At 35.4% G+C, this 19,497-nt stretch overlaps 1 protein-coding gene across 1 annotated transcript; it reads left to right on the top strand.

Moving 5' to 3' along the window:
* On the top strand, positions 1 to 3,279 carry LOC139867943 (F-box/LRR-repeat protein At3g03360-like). Its single transcript, XM_071856285.1, has 4 exons — positions 1 to 144; positions 1,501 to 3,046; positions 3,140 to 3,150; positions 3,259 to 3,279. The coding sequence occupies exons 1-4, from the start codon at positions 1 to 3 to the stop codon at positions 3,277 to 3,279; spliced, it is 1,722 nt and encodes a 573-aa protein (XP_071712386.1).
* The last annotated feature ends 16,218 nt before the right edge of the window (positions 3,280 to 19,497 follow it).

Below are 19,497 nucleotides of genomic sequence, written 5' to 3'. Positions count from 1 at the left end.
ATGCAAGAAAGTGGAAGTGAGCTGCAAAATGGGCTATTTATAGGGAAGATTGAGGGTCATGGGATGGAGTGGTGTGATCATGGCTGTACACGTGTAACGCAATCGACGGGTAGCATTTTATTTACGTGCGTGGATGCCAGTTGGGTATGATTACATATATGCGCGTGGTTGGCACGCGCCTGCCACACTGCCACTTTATGTCATGTCAGCTGAATGGGCTTCTGCGATTGTGACAGGCATTTATGGCATCGAGACGCACGTAGAATATTAAAGGCTAGCCGTTTTCTTGTTTTTTCTTTTTCGCTTAATAGTTTGATATCATACGCCTCGCGCCATATAACATCAAACTGGGGGGACATAATGATACCTCAACCCGCAGGCGCACCACATATGTATGCGGGCAATCATTATTGTGCGTATGCGTGTTCTTGTGTGCGGTATGCGGCGTGCGATTGCCTTTGTTTCCGGTACGGCGGTTGCTTAGCTGTCAAGTAAATATCTTTTCCATAATTATATCCGTGATTCGGGGGAGTCAGTTATGGATGAGATTATCATGATCTGGGACGGTTCTAGAATTAGGGTTTGCCTATAAATACAAACCCTAATCATCATTCACCGGACACGGCACATTACGTAACCATCACATACGATACATGTTACGTAAAACAGCATCATTCAGCATCTTTTCAAGGTTAACAGGTTAGTCTTTTGTAAGCTAGTACCTACGAGCTTATTTGGGGCCTCTTGATCGACGACCGTTATCGGAGGTGGACTTAATCACTTGGCCACCCCGCCGACATCATCATGTCGGCCAGGGTTATTCACGGTAGCCGGACCGGAAAGCCACGTTCTAAGATCCTTAAACCCCTCTTTATGTATTGAGCAGGCATATTAAACCCCACGGTTAAAATATGCATGATCAGGTTGACAAAAGGAATCGTCCATTGCTTTTTAGGAAGACCAAGTACAGATAATAAAGGGTTATAAGCACTTACTATTCACGTGAGTGCAACTTGACGAACAGCTAACATTCGTTCGGGTTAAGGATGTAGTTGGGACTAAATAATGACATTAAGTACTAATTGTTCAGTTACTTATAAAATGGAAGGGACGAAATGAACAAAAAAGTGATAACAAGGGAACTATTTATATACTATGTTTTCTCTCGAAAAAAAAAAACTGATCTGATCTCTAATAAATTTGACAGAACTAGGGTTTTAACATCAGTAACCGACGTTGCAGACTCTATAATTGGTGTACTGATTTTAAGGTGAATCCTTTAAAACTGTGAGGTAAGGTGTTTAAATAATGAACCCAAAATTTAACATGTTAGTTTCGCTGCTGAAACAACTAATTTTTTAACATCAATTTGTATTTGATTCTAGGGTGACTATTTTTATTAGGAATAAGTCTTAGATATCGCTTTTATTTATGTTTTTGCTTAACAAGAAATCTGCTGCTTTGAATTAGCTACTGAATTTTTTTATTTTTCTTCAGCAGATGAAGGAAGTGGAGAGAATCCACGGACCACAGTTAGAAGATATTCCGGTGGATTTGATCCACCGTATTCAGACGTTGTTGCCCGTTAAAGAAGCTGCTCGTATGTGTGTGATGTTAAAGTCATGGCTACACGCTTGGTCTACCACTACTACCCTTAGGTTTCATCCACCAAAAAAGCTTTTAAGCAAACAACAACTAAAAACGTACATCGATTTGATCAACCACACTTTACAAAGGTATCGCGTGAACAACATACCAATCACGAGTTTTGATCTTCACTTCCGAATCATAAACCAGGAATCACTTCCTTTTGTTAATAAATGGATTCATGCAGTAGCTTCTAGAAGCAGTCTAAAAGAGCTTTACCTCACAATATCTGTTCTCGAATCTATTACCTTGCCAGATGAGCTATTCTTGGGTGAAAACTTAGATACTGTTAGTGTAAAAGCTGACCCCCATTTCTTATTTTGGCATTCCCTTTTTATGAGAAACAATCTGGTTATAAAGTGTGTCAACTTACGAGTATTAGAGTTGATCGATGTGACGTTAAGTGATGAGACACTTGTTGAATTATTGTCTACTTGTATCTTACTTGAAAAGATTAACCTTTCAAAATGTCAAGGGTTGAGCAGAATCAAGGTAAAAAACCTCCATTATCTTCGTGAACTAGAAATTACCCGAGGAAAACGAGATTCTACTCCAGAAATTTATGATGTCCCATGTCTTCACATATTTAAGCTCACGTTATTGCCCAATAGGAATAACCTTCTATCGGATTCGTTAGAAAGTGTGAGAGAATTAGTCTTAAATGTTGAAATCATGGATGATGTATATTCCAACATTATATCAAAGTTCCCTTTTCTTGACAGTTTGAGCCTTAACATTAGCTCTTGCAATCCGAATGTGTTGGATATTACATCCATTTCTTTGAAGAGACTGAACATATATCCGTTGCATTATGCCATGAAAATCGACATAAAAGCTTATGCCCCAAAATTAGATACGATCCATTACAAAGGCAATTCAATGCCTGGTCTCTTGTTTCCATCTACCGCTTCCGGCCAAATTGAGCTAACATTGGAGTTATTCAATCGAATAGATCAATCGTTCTTTCTTAAGACAAGGGAATTCCTCAAATTATCAAACAAGTTTAAAATTAAAATAATTGCTTGTAATTCTGTTTTTATAGTGCCGTTCAACTATGAAATAGAGGATATGATAAGACAGATCCAAATTCCGGCTATGAATGTTGAACGACTAACGTTTGAAACTGATTCACATAAAGGCTTATGGGAGAGCCCACGACTATTTCTCGAGGAACTTTTTTGTATTATGCGTCCCAATTACTTAACGATGACTCATCCAGGAATCAGGGGACCTTTGAAGCTAATTGCAAGGGAGATGATGGGACTCAGATTCAGAAAGGGGTACGGGCTAGGCCTAAAAAATGTGGAAATACAAAATCGTGTTGATGGAAAATGGATAACACTAACAAGTATATGGATAAGTTCACCTTACGGAATAGCTTCTCTCGACTACTATTGTGGTAACTTCAAACTAACTTGGTGTTCCCTATAGAAGCTACCATCTCCATTTATTATTTATTTTTAATAATTTTAGTATAATTCTAGTTTTATAGTTGCTGTTGCAGTATCCAGCATTCTATACTAGTTAATATGGTTTTGGTTTTGGTTTTTTTTTTTTTTTTTTTTTTTTTTTTTTTTTTTTTTTTTTTTGTGCTTTCTACTTATTGATTAGACTGTTTTCACCGAAGCTTAACAGCCCTTACTGAAACATATTTTTATGTGATGTGGATATCAATCAATATGATCGATTTGATCTATATTTTGTATCATGTTAATTAGTGAAGAGTTGCATAATGAATGACTGATGTAGATTAGAGTTTTATAGAATACAATTTAACTATTAAGGTGTATTGGGTCATGAGTGAATGATGTTGGGTCAGGTCTTGTTGGGTCGAGACACAGTTTTTCCAATCAACAAAATAATATATCTTTTTACAATCACCCCAGCAAAGAATATACTTTCCAGTCCTCAAAGTGAAATTTTGTTGAACCAAAGAGAATTATTTACATGATAATTTACTTTTTGTCCAAACATTGTATCAAGTTCTACTGTATGAGTACATTAAATTTACACTAGGATTGATTTTCATATAAGCAATGAGTAACATTCGGCCTTTTGTCCAAAAATTGTTGCTCAATCTTTACTGTATGACAAAATACTGCTAAGCATAGGCTTGAGTTTTAAATTTTTGGTTTTTCCTACTGTACCCACTCGACCCACTCAACGGACCTGTTGGACCAGCTTTGTAAAGGTTTTAATGGGACCTTTTTTTTCTACTGATTCAATAGGTAAACAATGGATCCAATGGATTCCTTTTAAGACTTAGGGTCTCATTTGCCATGTATAATGTTAATAGACTCAAACCAAAAACAAAATAAAATGCAATGCTTTAACTTCTACTTAGTTTTTTATATGATCAATTCATGCAAGAAATATTTAGAGTCAATACCTGTGCATTTTATGCAAAAAAGGGTTGTTACTAACCATGGGATGGTGAGGTCAGGTGTTCAAATCCATGTACGAAGCTAAAAAAATTTAATCCCCTTCGTAGCCACGCAAGTTCACCCGCGATGACTCAGGGGCCCCTGCAAAGTGGGTAGTCGCCCTGAGATTAATCGGCTCAAAAAGCGAGTCGGAAACCCAGATATACCAATTTTTTTTTTTTAACAAAAATAGGATGTTATTTGTTTCATGTCGATCTTTAATACAAGGTAGACTGATGTATATATTTGCTAAAGTTGATTGTTCGCTATATGTTTGCTAAAGTTAATTGTTTGCTTTATATTTACTAATGACTTTGTTTGAAGTGATCAACATGGTAGTTGTAGAGAGAAAAAAAAAACACAAGATGAATATTTGGAAGTGGTAGGTAAGATTATAAGAAAACTACATCTTAATTGTACGCAATACCATGAAATTCCTTAATTTTTGTGTAATAGTCTTGCCAATATTGCATAGATCTAGAGCCATATAACTTCCTTGCATATATCTATCTACACGATGACGAAGAAGATTGCAAAATATTTCAGATTATAACTAATTTCATTTGCACCCACAATATATTGTGAGTTAGGGGGTTGTTGATGATGTTGACGGGTTTTAAAAATAACCTAACTCATACTTAACTGGTTAGACCCTTTCAAGGAATTTGAGTTTTGCTTTACTACCTTTGAATCTTAGAGAGCAGCTTCATCATATATAGGCAATATATGGCTGCTGCCTGTGCAGTCTCAAACGTATTTCAGCAGCCTTTCCCCATGGTCATTGCATTACTCCTATGTAGTGTCTCTTCGTCTTTTGCCTTGTGTTCATCATACAATCATCATGGGGTTTGTTATCATAAAATAGGAAACTACCATCTTAACTTGTACTCCAGACAACAAGGTTGCAAAATTCGCTATTCGGGAATTAATCTGCTGGAACTTCGGAAGGAGTAATCGGAAATTCGAGTTTAATCGTGAATTAATCGGATTGTACTTTATACATTTAAATATTAAATTTCAAAAATTATATGTGTAAATATAGAAGAAAATTGTAAAGATAAACATAGACTTTAACAAATTGTCTAAAAATTTTCATTTTGGTCAAATACTCTAAAATTCTAGATTAAATTCATGTAAAATTGTTGACCAATTTTGACTTCGACCGACTTTGATTACCAAATTGAGTTTTGATCCATAAATCAACGTTGACCGATAAAATAAACGGATTTTGAAAAATCGGAACAAATTGCCCTTAAAAATGAGTAACCGGGGAGTAATCGGGTTTTTTACAACACTGATATATATTACTTGAGATGTGTCAAAATACACATAGTTTTTGAAAAGTTACTGTTATAAAGTGTACTTTTTGTTTACTTACGGTTTTATCCCTTTTTTTTTTTTTTTACGAACATGTTTTTGTTTTATATGCATAAGTAAGACCATAAAAGAACTTACCTTATAACTCTCAATAAGAGTATTGATGATATTAGTTGAGTATATATGTTATTTTGTAGGTTAACAAGGGTATATACAATATTCTCCCAAATTTTATGTAGTCACCGAGTTTATCTTGGTAGTCGTGCAATTACCCAAAAAGCTTTCCGTCAAACAATTACCTGAAAATATACCTGTCAAATTTGGATAACTAATGTGTACCAGGATACATTCTACAATATTCAGTTTAAAAGTCCATCACAAGTGCAGTTAATCACAATTGGTGGACAAAAACATTGTAGCATACTTGTATCTATATATCTATTTTAATTTAAATCATTAAGCTATTGTCACCGGAAGCATTTTTTATTAACAAGCATAAACCGCCTAAACCAGCTATTATAAAACTGAGCTAATTTAAATCGATTGGTAGCAGAAATATCGATCTCGTTAATGATCTTCGTAGTAGTTTGAATGATTTCCTCCTTACGGACCGCGATGATCGTTAGTTGTGTACTTTGAGTAATGATGATTTTTACACGGTTAAAGTGGCGAGAGATTTTATAGATAGATGCAAGCTCTCAGATTCTGGCGTTTCTACTTCATGGTTCAAGTTCTTGCCTAGGAAAGTTAACGTTTTTTTGTGGCGTTTTAGACTTGATGCTCTTGCCGTTCGTTGGAACCTATCCGCGAAAGGTATAGACATTAATTCTATTGTATGTCCTTTATGTTCTAATGGGGTCGAAACCCGGGATCATTTATTTTTTGATTGTTCGGTGGCGAGAAATCTTTGGCACAAAATCAGGGTTTGGTTAGATTGTAACATGCCTTGTTTTACTTCATGGGATTCTTTTATAGTTTGGATACAGGGGGTTCGGTTATCTACTTCATGTCAAAGTCGGATCGTGGCTATCATGTGTTCTTCGTTATGGGCTTTATGGCGATTTCGTAACGGTGTTGTTTTTAACGAGTCATTTTGTAATCTTAGTAGTTTGTTTGATGTTATTAGATTACTTACTTTTCGTTGGATTAAACATAGGAGTCATTTAGTTTCATATTGGAACTTATGGCTCTCTATGCCGTTGTAATCTTCCCTTAGCGTCTTGCTAGGGATCGTTTGTTTGGTTTTTTATATTATTCTTGGCCGTTAAAAAAAAAATAAAACTGAGCTAACTCATGGCTGGTCCATTTGGTAACAGACATGGGGCTTGAGCATGTTGTATTCCTTCAAATCAGTTCGTATTTATCTTCTTGGCTTATGGTACTTAGGATGATAAGGAGCAGCCTTCCCATTAATAAATGGTTCCCCTGCCACATGAAACACAAAAAAAAAAGTCTTTTTAGTTAATTATGATACCACTAAGATAAGAAGCAACATACAATCACTAGTATATATTCACTTAAAAAAAAGAATTTAATTAATACTCTGTAGCTTCTAACTAGGGTATAAATGAGCCAAACTACTCGCGAGCTACCCGAACTCGACTAGTTTAAAACTCGATTCGAGCTGAGCCTAAACGAGCTCGAGCTCGAGCCCGAGCTTGAACATATTTTGAAGCTCGATTAGTAAACTAGTGCGAGCTCGAGTTTCATATCTCGAGCTGGCTCGCGAGCCTAAACGAGTTTTTTATATATACACACAAAATTAGTATTTTTATAGTAATAATATATAGTATATAATGTATAAGATAAATTCATAATAATTGTTATAATTTTTATATAGTTAAAATACTAATATTAAATCTTATAAAAAATATACAAAAACATATATGTAATATAATTAAATAAAAAAACGATCAATAAAAAACATTACGTAATAAACTAGTTGAATTCGAGCCGAGCTCGAGCTTCTATAATATCAAACGATCAAACGAGACGAGCTCCAACTTAAGATATTAGGGTCGAACCGAGCCGAGCTTGAGCTCTGTGAATTCCAAACGAGCCGAGCTCGAGCTCAGCTCGACTCGTTTACAACCCTACTTGTAACTGTACACTTCACACAAAACATCACAAAAAGAGCTAATAAAAAAAAATAAACAGCAAGTGGTACCTCCATAGTCTTTGTTCTCTACGTCCATATATGAATCAGGTAGCACCCGAAGAACACCAGGTATCCCTAACAAAAAGCAATAGAGAAAAACAAGATATGATTATCTAAATTTCAAACAACCAAATTCGAAAGAAAAAAATCTGTAGCTAATTACCTCGTAGCTTGAGAGAGTCATCTGAAGACACACTTGCTCCAAAACCATAATAACGACCTCTAGTCAAAACTGAATAGATTTTCATCGTTGCTTCATCATAACTAATTAATAAAATCACAAAACTTAGTCTTTTGGAAGCTTAAAAATAAGCTGACCTTTAATATACTGCATAAAATCATCTTCAGACCGAAGAAAGTATTATTCAACAATAATCACATTCCAAAATTTCAGCTTTACACTAATTAACAGATTTCTTACTCACATAAAATTAAATGAAACGTACAATACATAATAAAAAAAAAAAAAAAAAAAAAAAAAAAATTAATGTCATAATTACTGAACCAAATATAATTAAACCCGGAAATAATACTACCTTCCAACAACTTTTGCTAAAGTATTGATAAACGAATCAATAATTTCATCTCGAGTAGGTGAACCTTCAGGTTTTTTAACGACAACAAGCCAATGTTCAAAATCACAGCCATCAAGCCAAATCTTTTTCTTTGGTGAAGGTTTCGACCGGATAGAGTGCGAGGACATTACCAAAGATCTGTTCCTATTCATCGTCTTGGCTCGAGCGATAGCATTATTTCTATCAAACTCCTCATGGTACTTATCATCATAAGGAACAGCCTTCCCATCAATAAATGGTTCCCCTGCCCCATACAACACACAAACAATGAGTCTTCTTAATTAATCATTATACCCACAATATAGAAAGCAACATGCAATCACTTTTGTTTTTAAAACGAGATTGGAGTCACTGATTGGGAGGAGTTCCCACCACCCGATCATATCCGTTCCACGTGTTAAGGATGTTCCAGCGAAAAACTACCATAGAACAGGCTATGAGTGTAGACCCTCCGGAAGCTCCCGATGAACTCTGCCATAGGCCATGCTTACCTCCGGAGGACTCCATAACCAACTACAAAGCAAGTTGCATTATGAAATTTCTAAATGAGACTCGAACTCGAGAGCTCACGGACACCCAGAAAAACGGTAACCACTCAGCTAAATGGAGATGGTTAGCAACATACAATCACTAGTATATATATATTGCATATAAATACATTTAACCGTTTGTAAGTGTACGCTTCAGACAAAACCTCACAAAAAGGGCTAATAAAATAAAAAACGGTGAGTGGTACCTCCATAGTCTTTGTTCTCTACGTCCACATATGAATCCGGTAGCACCCGGCGAACACTAGGTATTGCTAACAAAAAACAATAGAGAAAAAAAAAATATGATTATCTAAAATTTCAAACAACCAAATTCGAAAGAAAAACATTTAGCTAATTACCTTGTAGCTTGAGAGAGTCATCTGAAGACATGCGTGCTCCAAAAGCATAATAACCTCTAGTCGAGACTGAATAGATTTTCATTCTTGCTTCATCATAACTAATAACCGAAACAAAAATCAATCACATAGTAACATCTCACTAAAATTTACAAGAAACTTGAAAAACAGCCCAATATGCACATAAACATACACACCAAAAAAGACACGCACATACACACACAATACTCTTGTACAAAAAATAACCATTTCGAAATTTAAAAATAAGCTGTCCTTGTAGATTCCGCGGACATTACCAAAGATCCGTTCTGGTACTGTAAAACACGAATGTTGTTGACAACAGGTGCTGCCTGATGTAGACTGGCGGCGACAGGGATGAGTGGGAGGATGGAGGAAGGTGTGATGGTGGTTGAGATACGGGAAATTAGACTTCGGTTTGCAGTGAAGAGAAGACGAGCTGCCATTTCAAGTTTGTTTGGATCTAAAATAAAACCCTAAGAGACAAACGCACATTAGTTTAATTTTATAGGGTGATCATCACACACAATTTAAGTACATATTATACCTTAAATTATACTTATAATAATAATAATATAAATTTAACTTGCTATATTAATCTAAGGGTATAATTGTAAGTTTATGAGTAAAATATATACATAGATGAAAAAATGGTGTGTGAGAATCACCTCCCATTTTATATCCCACATCTCAATTTAATTTTAATATTATAATTCTAATATTCTCCGTAGACGTGTTCATAAAATCGTCAAACCGTAAAAACTGGCCGAATCGTATTGATTTTATTAGTTCGGTCCAATTTTGAATATTGACGGTCCAGTCGCCAATTTGGAAATCACCAAACCGTGAAACCCAGTTTGGTTTACGGTTTTATTAGATCACCGACCGGTTAAACCAGTCTACTCAACCAAATTCGGTTTCAATTTATAACATTAAGTAGTTGGATTTGATATATATATATATATATATATATATATATATATATATATATATATATATATATATATATATATATATATATATATATATATATATATATATATATATATATATATATATATATATGGTCATAATCAAGATGAGAGCACTTTTTTTAGGGGGAAGTGGGGGGAAGTAAATTTTTTTTTTTTTAATTTTGGTTTTTTTTCGAATTTTTTTTTCAGACATCAAAATTAAGTAAAAATATGAACATTTTAAAAAGACACTTTATGACGAATATTATTATTTTGGCGGTAAAACGCTCGAAGAAAAAAATAAAAACATTCAATATATTGAATGCTTTGATTCTGGGTTTATTTGCATCGTTTTGTTTTCATTTTATGTGAAGTGTTTTTTTTCGAAATTTAGCAAGATTTAGAGTTTAGGGTTTAGAGTTTAGTGTTTTGGGTTTAGTCCCTAAACCCAAAACCTTAAACCCTAAACCATAAACTCTAAACCGTTCGTGTTAAAATATTCAATCTAAACCCTAAACCCTAATTTATAAACCCAAAACCCTAATTTCTAAACCATAATAGCTAAACCCTAATTTTTAACCCCTTTATTTCTAAACCCTAATTTATAACCCCTTAAAAATATTTAGAATCAAAACATTCAATGCATTGAATGTTTTCATTTTTTTCTTCGAGCGTTGTACCGCCAAAATAATAACATTCATCACAAAGTGTCTTTTTTAAATGTTCATATTTTCATGTGATCTTGATGCCTGAAATTTTTTTTTTTTAAAACGAAAAAAAAAATTATTTCCCCCCACTTCCCCCAAAAAAGTGTTTCCCTCTTGATTATATATATATATATATATATATATATATATATATATATATATATATATATATATATATATATATATATATACTAGTAAAAGGACCAGTGGAATCACGGATTTGTTTAAACTAAACAGTTTAATGGTATATTTTAGGTATTAAGTGAATTTAAATGCTAAAGTCATTTAGTTTAATGACCCGACGGATTCCGACTAAGAAACCTCTCGTTGTTTTTTTCAAACACATTGAAGTACTTAACTTTATCGGAATAAATGAAGTACATTTATTCTCTCACCATCAACTTCCAATTTTTATCACAATTACTATTTTTCTTGTCATAAAAGCTTAAATTAGAACCTTTTATTGAGACGTGTATTTCGTATACATATATAACGTGATTAATCTCATAAAGAGAACCCAAATTTGAATTTGAATAATATTATAATAATAATAATAATTAATAACTAATGAGAGTGAATTTTTTTCCCTAAAAACATGAAATAAATAAATAAGTAGATTTAATTTAATTAGTCATTATTAGATTAATGACATTACCTTAAGGTCTTAAATTTTTTTCTTTTTCTTTTAATTTTTTCATAACAAATGAGTTAGCCTAATAATGCCATCATCATTTTTAGAATTTTAATAGAAACTATATATATATATATATATATATATATATATATATATATATATATATATATATATATATATATATATATATATATATATATATATATATATATATATATATATATATGTATGTATGTATGTATATATGTATATATATATATAAGGGAATCACTTTTTTTGGGGGGAAATGGGGGGAGATAAATTTTATTTTTTTTATAAAGATTTTCAAACATTAAGATTACATGAAAATATAAACATTTAAAAAAGATATTTTGTAATGAATATTACGGTCGAAGAAATAAATGATAACAATTAATGTTTTAATTAGAATTTTTTCTCATCGTTTTTTTTTCATCTTATGTGAAGTGTTTTTTTTTTCAAAATTTAGCTCGAATTATAGTTTAGGACTTATAGTTTAGGGCTTATAGTTTATAGTTTAGAGTTTAGTGTTTTAGGTTTAGTCCATAAACCCAAAACCCTAAATAATATTATTCATCTTTAAAATCCAATCCTCCATTCATTATTCATTATTCATTATTCATTATTCATTGTTATTGTCATCAATTTTTTTAGTAAGATAATACTTATATATCAGCCTAAATATGAACATGAATTCATATTTAAATCTCTAGATCGAAGAATATATATACGAACTACGAAATTGCCAATTAATTGTCTCAACTACTATTGCGGTAACTTCAAACTAACTTGGTGTTCTCTATAGAAGCTACCTGCCATCTCCAATTCTTTTTTATGTTTATAACCTTTACTTATTAATTAGATTGTTTTAACTGAAGTTTTTTAGTTGTGATGTGGATACATCAATTAATATGAGTCGATCTATATTTTGTGTCATGTTATTTAATGAAGAGTTGTATCATCATGATTGACTCACGTAACGTTGTGTGGCCAATCAATTAATATGATACAATTCCAATGTTAAGGGGTAATGGGGCATGAATGAATATGTAGCAGCTGTTTTTAATATGTAGCAACTTTACATTCAGTTTGTATATTTGTATATGAGAGGTACGAACGAATATGCTGTTTAGTTTGTATATGCAGCAGCACGAAAGTTGATATGCAGAAACTTAAGAAGATTCGTATTTGCAGCTGTTTGCAATTTGTAATAGACAAAATTGAGCCGTTAAAGTTTGTATCAAACAACATAGGTGACAGTATCACGGATCACAAGATCATATTTGCGCCCCTCATAAGTTAATCGGATATCTGCAGGTTAACATGGTCCAGCGGTTGGTGGCATGCCTCCTTTAGGGGAGGTCAGGAGTTCGACCCCGTTGGCTACATATTAAAAACACAATTTTATCCCTGTCATGTAGTATCCACCCATGACACATTTCCTATATTGTTTGTGGGGGTAAAGGGGAGGGGGTGTTACTTGGCCGTGCGCATGGATCGGTTTCAAGGTTTCCTCCCGGCAGCGATGGGGTCGGCGTTATTATCGCTTAATCGGCATAGTCGAAATGGGAGATGATCGCAACGGGTGGTTTAGTCCCCCTCGGGTGATCCCAATCGCTGTTCAAAAAAAAAAAAAAAAAAAAAAACAAACAAATTAAATATTTGGACCACAAGGTTTCACAATTTAAATCAGTTAAATAGCTTGACAGTATCACGGATCACAAGATCTCAAGTTTATAGATAGTTTCATGGTTCACAAGATTTCAAGTTTAAAAAAAGTTTGTCAGTAACGCGGATCGCAAGTTTTCAAGTTCCTAAATAACTTGACCGTAACACGGATCACAAGATCTCAAGTTTATAAACATTCACGGTTCACAAGATTTGAAGTTTATAAATAGCTTGTGATGAACTTGATATGGATAAAATGATGATGATGATGATGAATATTATTATGCAAATGGAATGTAATCAGTAAACAAATATCATTTAATCAATCAGATTACATTCCACCTATTTCCTTAACCTATGTTTGTTTTACCCTCATGTGCAACGCATGTTACTCAACGAAATTTCTTGACCCTCGTTAGTGTCAAGGATTGTACGCGCAAGAACGACAAACCACGAGGACTATCCATGCAATAAAATTAGGCACTGAGCGCGTAATCTGCATAAATTATACGGACTGTCCGCTTAATTATGGCTAGAAACTATAAACATGTATCATAAGCTCGTAATCTTGTACAGTACAAATTTTAATAATCCAAGTGGAAAGCCCAACTATTGGAGAGTATGTTTTTGGCCCATTTAGAATATATCGATAATCCAAATCCATATATATAGAGCCTGTTCAGCAGGTGGAAAGCCCAACTATTGGAGAATATGTTTGTGGCCCAATCAAGAAATATATCGATAAAAGCCTTTATTTGGTTAGCCCTTCTTTTTTACTGCATGAGGCAACTATATTTATATTTATACAACTCCTAATGACGCAGCTCAAATTTTGTATCGAAGAACACGAATAAATCGTCCAAGCCACCCTAGCGAAACAGGCAAAGTTCCCGGAAATTTCAACATAAGTTTAAAGTTAGGCAGTCAATATGAGCTAATTATTTGATTTTTTGTCGATAAAGAAAGTTTTAATTTTTTTAATGGCAAATATATGAGGGTTTTATTTGTTAAGACTACTACTGATAAAACGTGAAATCAAAGTTACTGTACTTGTATAAGACTAGAGGTATTGTATTTAGCTTATATGTTAATTATTATATGAATGAATTTGTACTTAAATGTGTAAACGAACAACATTTTCATTGATCTTGAGTATCCTTACATCGATGTACGTGACCTGGTGACCGTTTTATCCTGTGATCGTTTTGATCCGATCCTGGATCCCGAACAATAGTATGACTAACCACGTTGTAGAATTTCAATTTGGTGTATTGATTTTTGGTAAAACGTCTAAAAGTGTGAGGCAATGTGTTTAGTTAAACAATGAACCTAAATTAACATGTTAGTTTGGCTGCGGTAACAACTAATTTTTATAACATCACTTTGTATTGTATTACTGTAAAAACCATATATGATTCTAGGTTAACTATTCTTATTAAGTAACAAGAAATTTGATGCCTTGAATTAGCGACTGAATTTGCTATTTTTCTTCCAGAGATGGAGGAAGTGGAGAGAATCCACCGAACACAGATAGAAGATGTTCCGGTGGAGTTGATCTGTTGGAGTCTGGAGACGTTTAAACAACAAGAAAACTGAAAAAGGGAAGTGATGCGGCGCATCATAGGCAGATGCGGGGCATTCATTGAGCAAAATAGTTTGAAGGTTTTGGATGCGGAGCATTGGGCTGATATGGCGCATCAAAGGGCAGAGATGCGGCGCATCTCCTTCAGATGCGCACTGCTGCTGGTTCTTAATTTCTGTCGTAGAAATTAAAGGGATGCGGCGCATCACCTTCAGATGCGGCGCATCCCTTGCTGCCTGCCACTTGCTCAAGTTGCAACCAAAAGATCCGTTCTTGATTGAGTCCACTTGCACTTTAGATGCATGCTTGGCTGCTTTTGTCCACCATTTATGGCTGTGATCATGCCATAGCATGGGTGTAAAGCCTTACAACTTGTCCATGATGATTCCATGAAGATGATCAAGTTGATACACTTGTGTTTGTTACTTCTCCTATAAATTGAACTCATTGTATGCAATTGTAACACACCACTCTTAAATATTCAGTTAATAAACGATCTCTAGTTGGTCCGTGGACTAAAGCAATCACAACGATTGCATATAACCACGTTATATCTTGTGTCGATTTATTTTTCGCATTTATTATCTTTCGTTCATTAAGTGGGTTTGAGTGATCTTGATAGAATCACTACTCGGCTAGTAATCTTGTAGAATTACTAGCGTTGTTTGGGTCCTAATATCCTTACAACTGGTATCTAGAGCACAAGGTTTTGTTAAGGGAACGATGACGGAAGATGGGAAGTTTAGAATCGACCGATTCGATGGGAGAGACTTTGGCTTTTGGAAGATGCAAATTGAAGGTTACTTGAATCAAAAGAAGCTACACCAACCCTTGTTAGAGACCAAGCCCGAAAGCATGGACGATGCCGATTGGACGCTTTTGGATCGTCAAGCTTTGGGTGCTATTCGTCTTTCACTTACTAAGAACGTTGCATACAACGTTGTGAATGAGAAGACGACGTTTGCTTGCTTGAAAGCACTCTCTAACATGTATGAGAAACCTACCGCTGCAAATAAGGTATTTCTCATGCGTCAATTGTTTAATACTAAGATGAAGGAAGGTACGAGTGTAACGGATCATATCAATGAATTTAATAATATCGTTTCAAGGCTTGAATCGGTAGAGATTAAGTTTGATGATGAACTAAAAGCACTTATCTTGCTTTCATCATTACCAGAAAGTTGGTCGGGTACGGTTACCGCGGTTAGTAGCTCTACGGGAACTACTAAGCTAGCGTTTGAAGTTATAAGGGATTTGATTCTTGGTGAAGATACTCGTAGGAGAAACTCGGGAGAATCAATGTCCGGTTCTTTGTTAAGTACCGACAACCGGGGTAGGAAATTTGAACGCGGTGAGAAGAAGGGTAGGAAGAAGTCTAAGAAGAGGAATTCATCGAAAGATAGAAGTGAAGTTACTTGTTGGGGTTGCAATCAAAAAGGGCACTTTCAAAGGAATTGCAAAAATGGTTCCGCGAAAGGTGTAAACTTGGCCAAAGGGGAAAGTGATGATGCACTTTTGTGTAGTGTTGAAAATTCTATGGAGTCTTGGATTTTGGATTCGGGAGCTTCGTTTCATGCTACTCATGTCAAAAGCATGATGAAGAATTTTCGTTCATATCAAGGCAAGGTGAGATTAGCGGACAACAAGCAACTCAACATAGAGGGCATTGGAGATGTTGTTTTGAAGACTACTCTTGGTTCTAATTGGACTTTGAAGAACGTAAGGCACATTCCTAAATTGAAAAGGAAACTTATTTCGGTTGGTCAATTAGATGATGAAGGTAACGCGTTTACTTTTGAAAACCGCCAATGGAAGGTGGTTAAGGGTAGTTGTGTAGTGGCGCGTGGACATAAAAGGGGAACTATTTATATGGTTGAAGTGTTAGATGAAGATACGGTGGTTGCTACGGTTAATGTTGAGTCCGAATCAACTCTATGGCACCGAAGACTCGGGCATATGAGTGAGAAGGGTATGAAGATGCTTGTTTCGAGTGGGAGAATTCCGGATTTGAAGAAGGTAGAACTTGGGTTTTGCGAACCATGTGTTTATGGGAAGCAAAAGAAGGTGACTTTTGGGAAATCAGGGAATACACCTAAGTTAGAGAAATTGGAGCTCGTTCATACGGATGTGTTTGGTCCAACCAATGTAGAATCACATGGAGGTTCTCGCTATTATGTCACCTTCATTGACGACTCCACTCGAAAGGTATGGGTTTATTTTCTTAAAGCTAAATCCGATGTGTTTAATACTTTTGTGAAGTGGAAAGCTATGGTAGAAAATGAGACTAACTTGAAGGTTAAGTGCTTGAAGTCGGATAATGGAGGAGAATATGGTAGTCTTGAGTTTAAAGACCATTGTGCAAAGCTCGGTATTAGAATGTTGAAAACTGTACCGGAGACACCGCAACACAATGGGGTCGCCTAACGTATGAATCGTACGTTAAATGAAAGGGCTAAGAGTATGAGACTACATGCCGGTTTGCCTAAGATGTTTTGGGCGGATGCGGTTAACACGGCGGCTTATTTGATAAATAGGGGACCCTCAACACCGTTGGGTTTTCGAATTCCCGAGGAAGAATGGCAAGACAAGAAGGTGAGTTATGGTCAGCTTAGGATCTTTGGGTGTAATGCATATGTGAAGACCAAAGATGCGGATAAAGACAAGCTTGAAGCTAAGTCAAAGAAGTGTATTTTCATACGCTACGGGTCGGATGAAATGGGTTATCGTTGTTGGGACAACGAAGCTAGAAAAGTAATTCGTTCGCGAGATGTTACTTTTGATGAAGATTTATCTATGGAAAACCGAAAACGGGGAGTCCTAAACCGAGTCAAGTTACTTTGATGATCTTGCAGGTTCTAGTGGGAGTTTGGGAAACAATGAATTTCCGAATGACGGTGAGGCGTCGGAAAATGCTAATGATGGGGATGATTCGGAAAGCGATGATGATTCCGAACATAGTGCGAGTTCTAGTGATGAGGAGGACACAAATGAAACCGGTCCAACCATTCCGGTTACTCCTATACCAAGACGCTCGACTAGAGTGCCCAAACCTAATCCTAGGTATTCTCCATCAGCAAACTACTTGCTATATTCCGAGAATGGTGAACCCGAAAGTTACTTTGAGGCAAGGAAGACAAAAGAATCCATACAATGGGAGCTTGCCATGAAAGAAGAGATGGGATCACTTGAGAAGAACAAGACTTGGTCACTAGTGAAGTTACCTCATGATAAAAGGGCATTGCAAAGCAAATGGGTGTATAGAATCAAGAATGAGTTGGATGGCAAGAGAAGGTACAAGGCTCGTTTGGTAGTCAAAGGCCTTCAACAAAAGGAAGGGGTTGACTACAAAGAGATATTTTCACCGGTAGTTTAAATGACTACTATCCGTTTGTTACTTTCTATTGTTGCATCCAAAGACTTACATCTTGAGCAACTAGATGTAAAAACTGCATTCTTGCATGGTGATCTTGTTGAAGAGATCTACATGAGGCAACCCGAGGGCTTTGAGGTAAAGGGTAAAGAGAAGTGGGTTTGTAAGCTAAAGAAAAGTTTGTATGGATTGAAGCAAGCACCTCGGCAATGGTACTTGAAGTTTGACGAGTTTATGAAGAAGATTGGTTTCTTAAGATGTGAAGCGGATCACTGTTGCTACTTGAAGAAATTCAAGTCTTCTTACATAATCTTATTGTTGTATGTTGATGACATGTTGCTTGCAGGTTCTTACATGTCTGAAATTAACAAGTTGAAGGGATCACTTTCCCGAGAATTCGAGATGAAAGATCTTGGTGGTGCTAAGCAAATACTTGGCATGAGTATTGTGCGTGATCGTGTGAAGGGTACTCTATACTTGTCTCAATCTAAATATATTGAGAAAGCAGTAGAGAGGTTCAACATGAAAGATTCAAAGGCTCGTTCTATGCCTTTGGGAAGCACCTTAAAACTATCGAAAAGTCAATCACCAAAAATGAAAAGAGACAAGAAGGATATGGGAAAGGTTCCATATGCATCGGCCGTGGGTAGTATTATGTATGCCATGGTTTGTACAAGACCCGATATTGCTCAAGCAGTGGGAGTTGTAAGTCGTTATATGTCTAATCCGGGGAAAGAGCATTGGGAAGCGGTCAAATGGTTGCTTCGTTATTTGAAAGGTACTTCTAATATGGGATTGTGTTTCTCCAAAAACAATCTCATACTTAGAGGTTATGCGGATGCTAATTTGGGTGGATGTGATGATTCGGGGAAAAGCACTACGGGTTATGTTTTCACAATGGGGAAGACGGCGATTAGTTGGTTATCTCGATTGAAAAAGAGTGTTGCTTTGTCAACCACCGAAGCCGAATACATGGCTATTGCGGAAGCTTCTAAAGAGCTAGTGTGGTTGAAGAACTTCTTAGGCGAGTTGGGTAAAAGACAAGACTATTGCGTCTTGTATTGTGATAATCAAAGTGCGGTTCATCTTGGAAAGAATCCGGTGTTTCATAGTCGAACGAAACACATCAAGATAAGATATCATTTTATTCGACAACATATAAATGATGGCACTTTATTCTTGGAGAAAATCCTTGGTACGAAGAATCCTGCCGATATGTTTACTAAGGTGGTTACAACGGAGAAATTGAGGTTTTGCATTACCTCAATTGGTCTTCTCATGAATTGATGAGAGAAGACCCCAACTAGAGATGCGAATGGTGTTACAAGTTTAACAAGTAGTATTGAAGGCCTTTTATCGAAAGTCTACTCATCCGAAGTATGTGTTGAGCGTGCGTGTCCCAAATGGTATTTGGCGGTAATCGAAGGTGGTTTAATGTTCTTGGTTAATTCATTGATATGATTGGAGTTTTGTTCAAAGTCTCCAAGTGGGAGATTTGTTAGAGTATGGAGACGTTTAAACAACAAGAAAACTGAAAAAGG

Source organism: Rutidosis leptorrhynchoides, chromosome 9 (genome assembly GCF_046630445.1).
Source record: "Rutidosis leptorrhynchoides isolate AG116_Rl617_1_P2 chromosome 9, CSIRO_AGI_Rlap_v1, whole genome shotgun sequence".
Lineage (NCBI taxonomy): Eukaryota > Viridiplantae > Streptophyta > Magnoliopsida > Asterales > Asteraceae > Rutidosis > Rutidosis leptorrhynchoides.
Note: the sequence above shows the minus strand (reverse complement) of the source record. Positions and strands in the feature narration are given on the sequence as shown.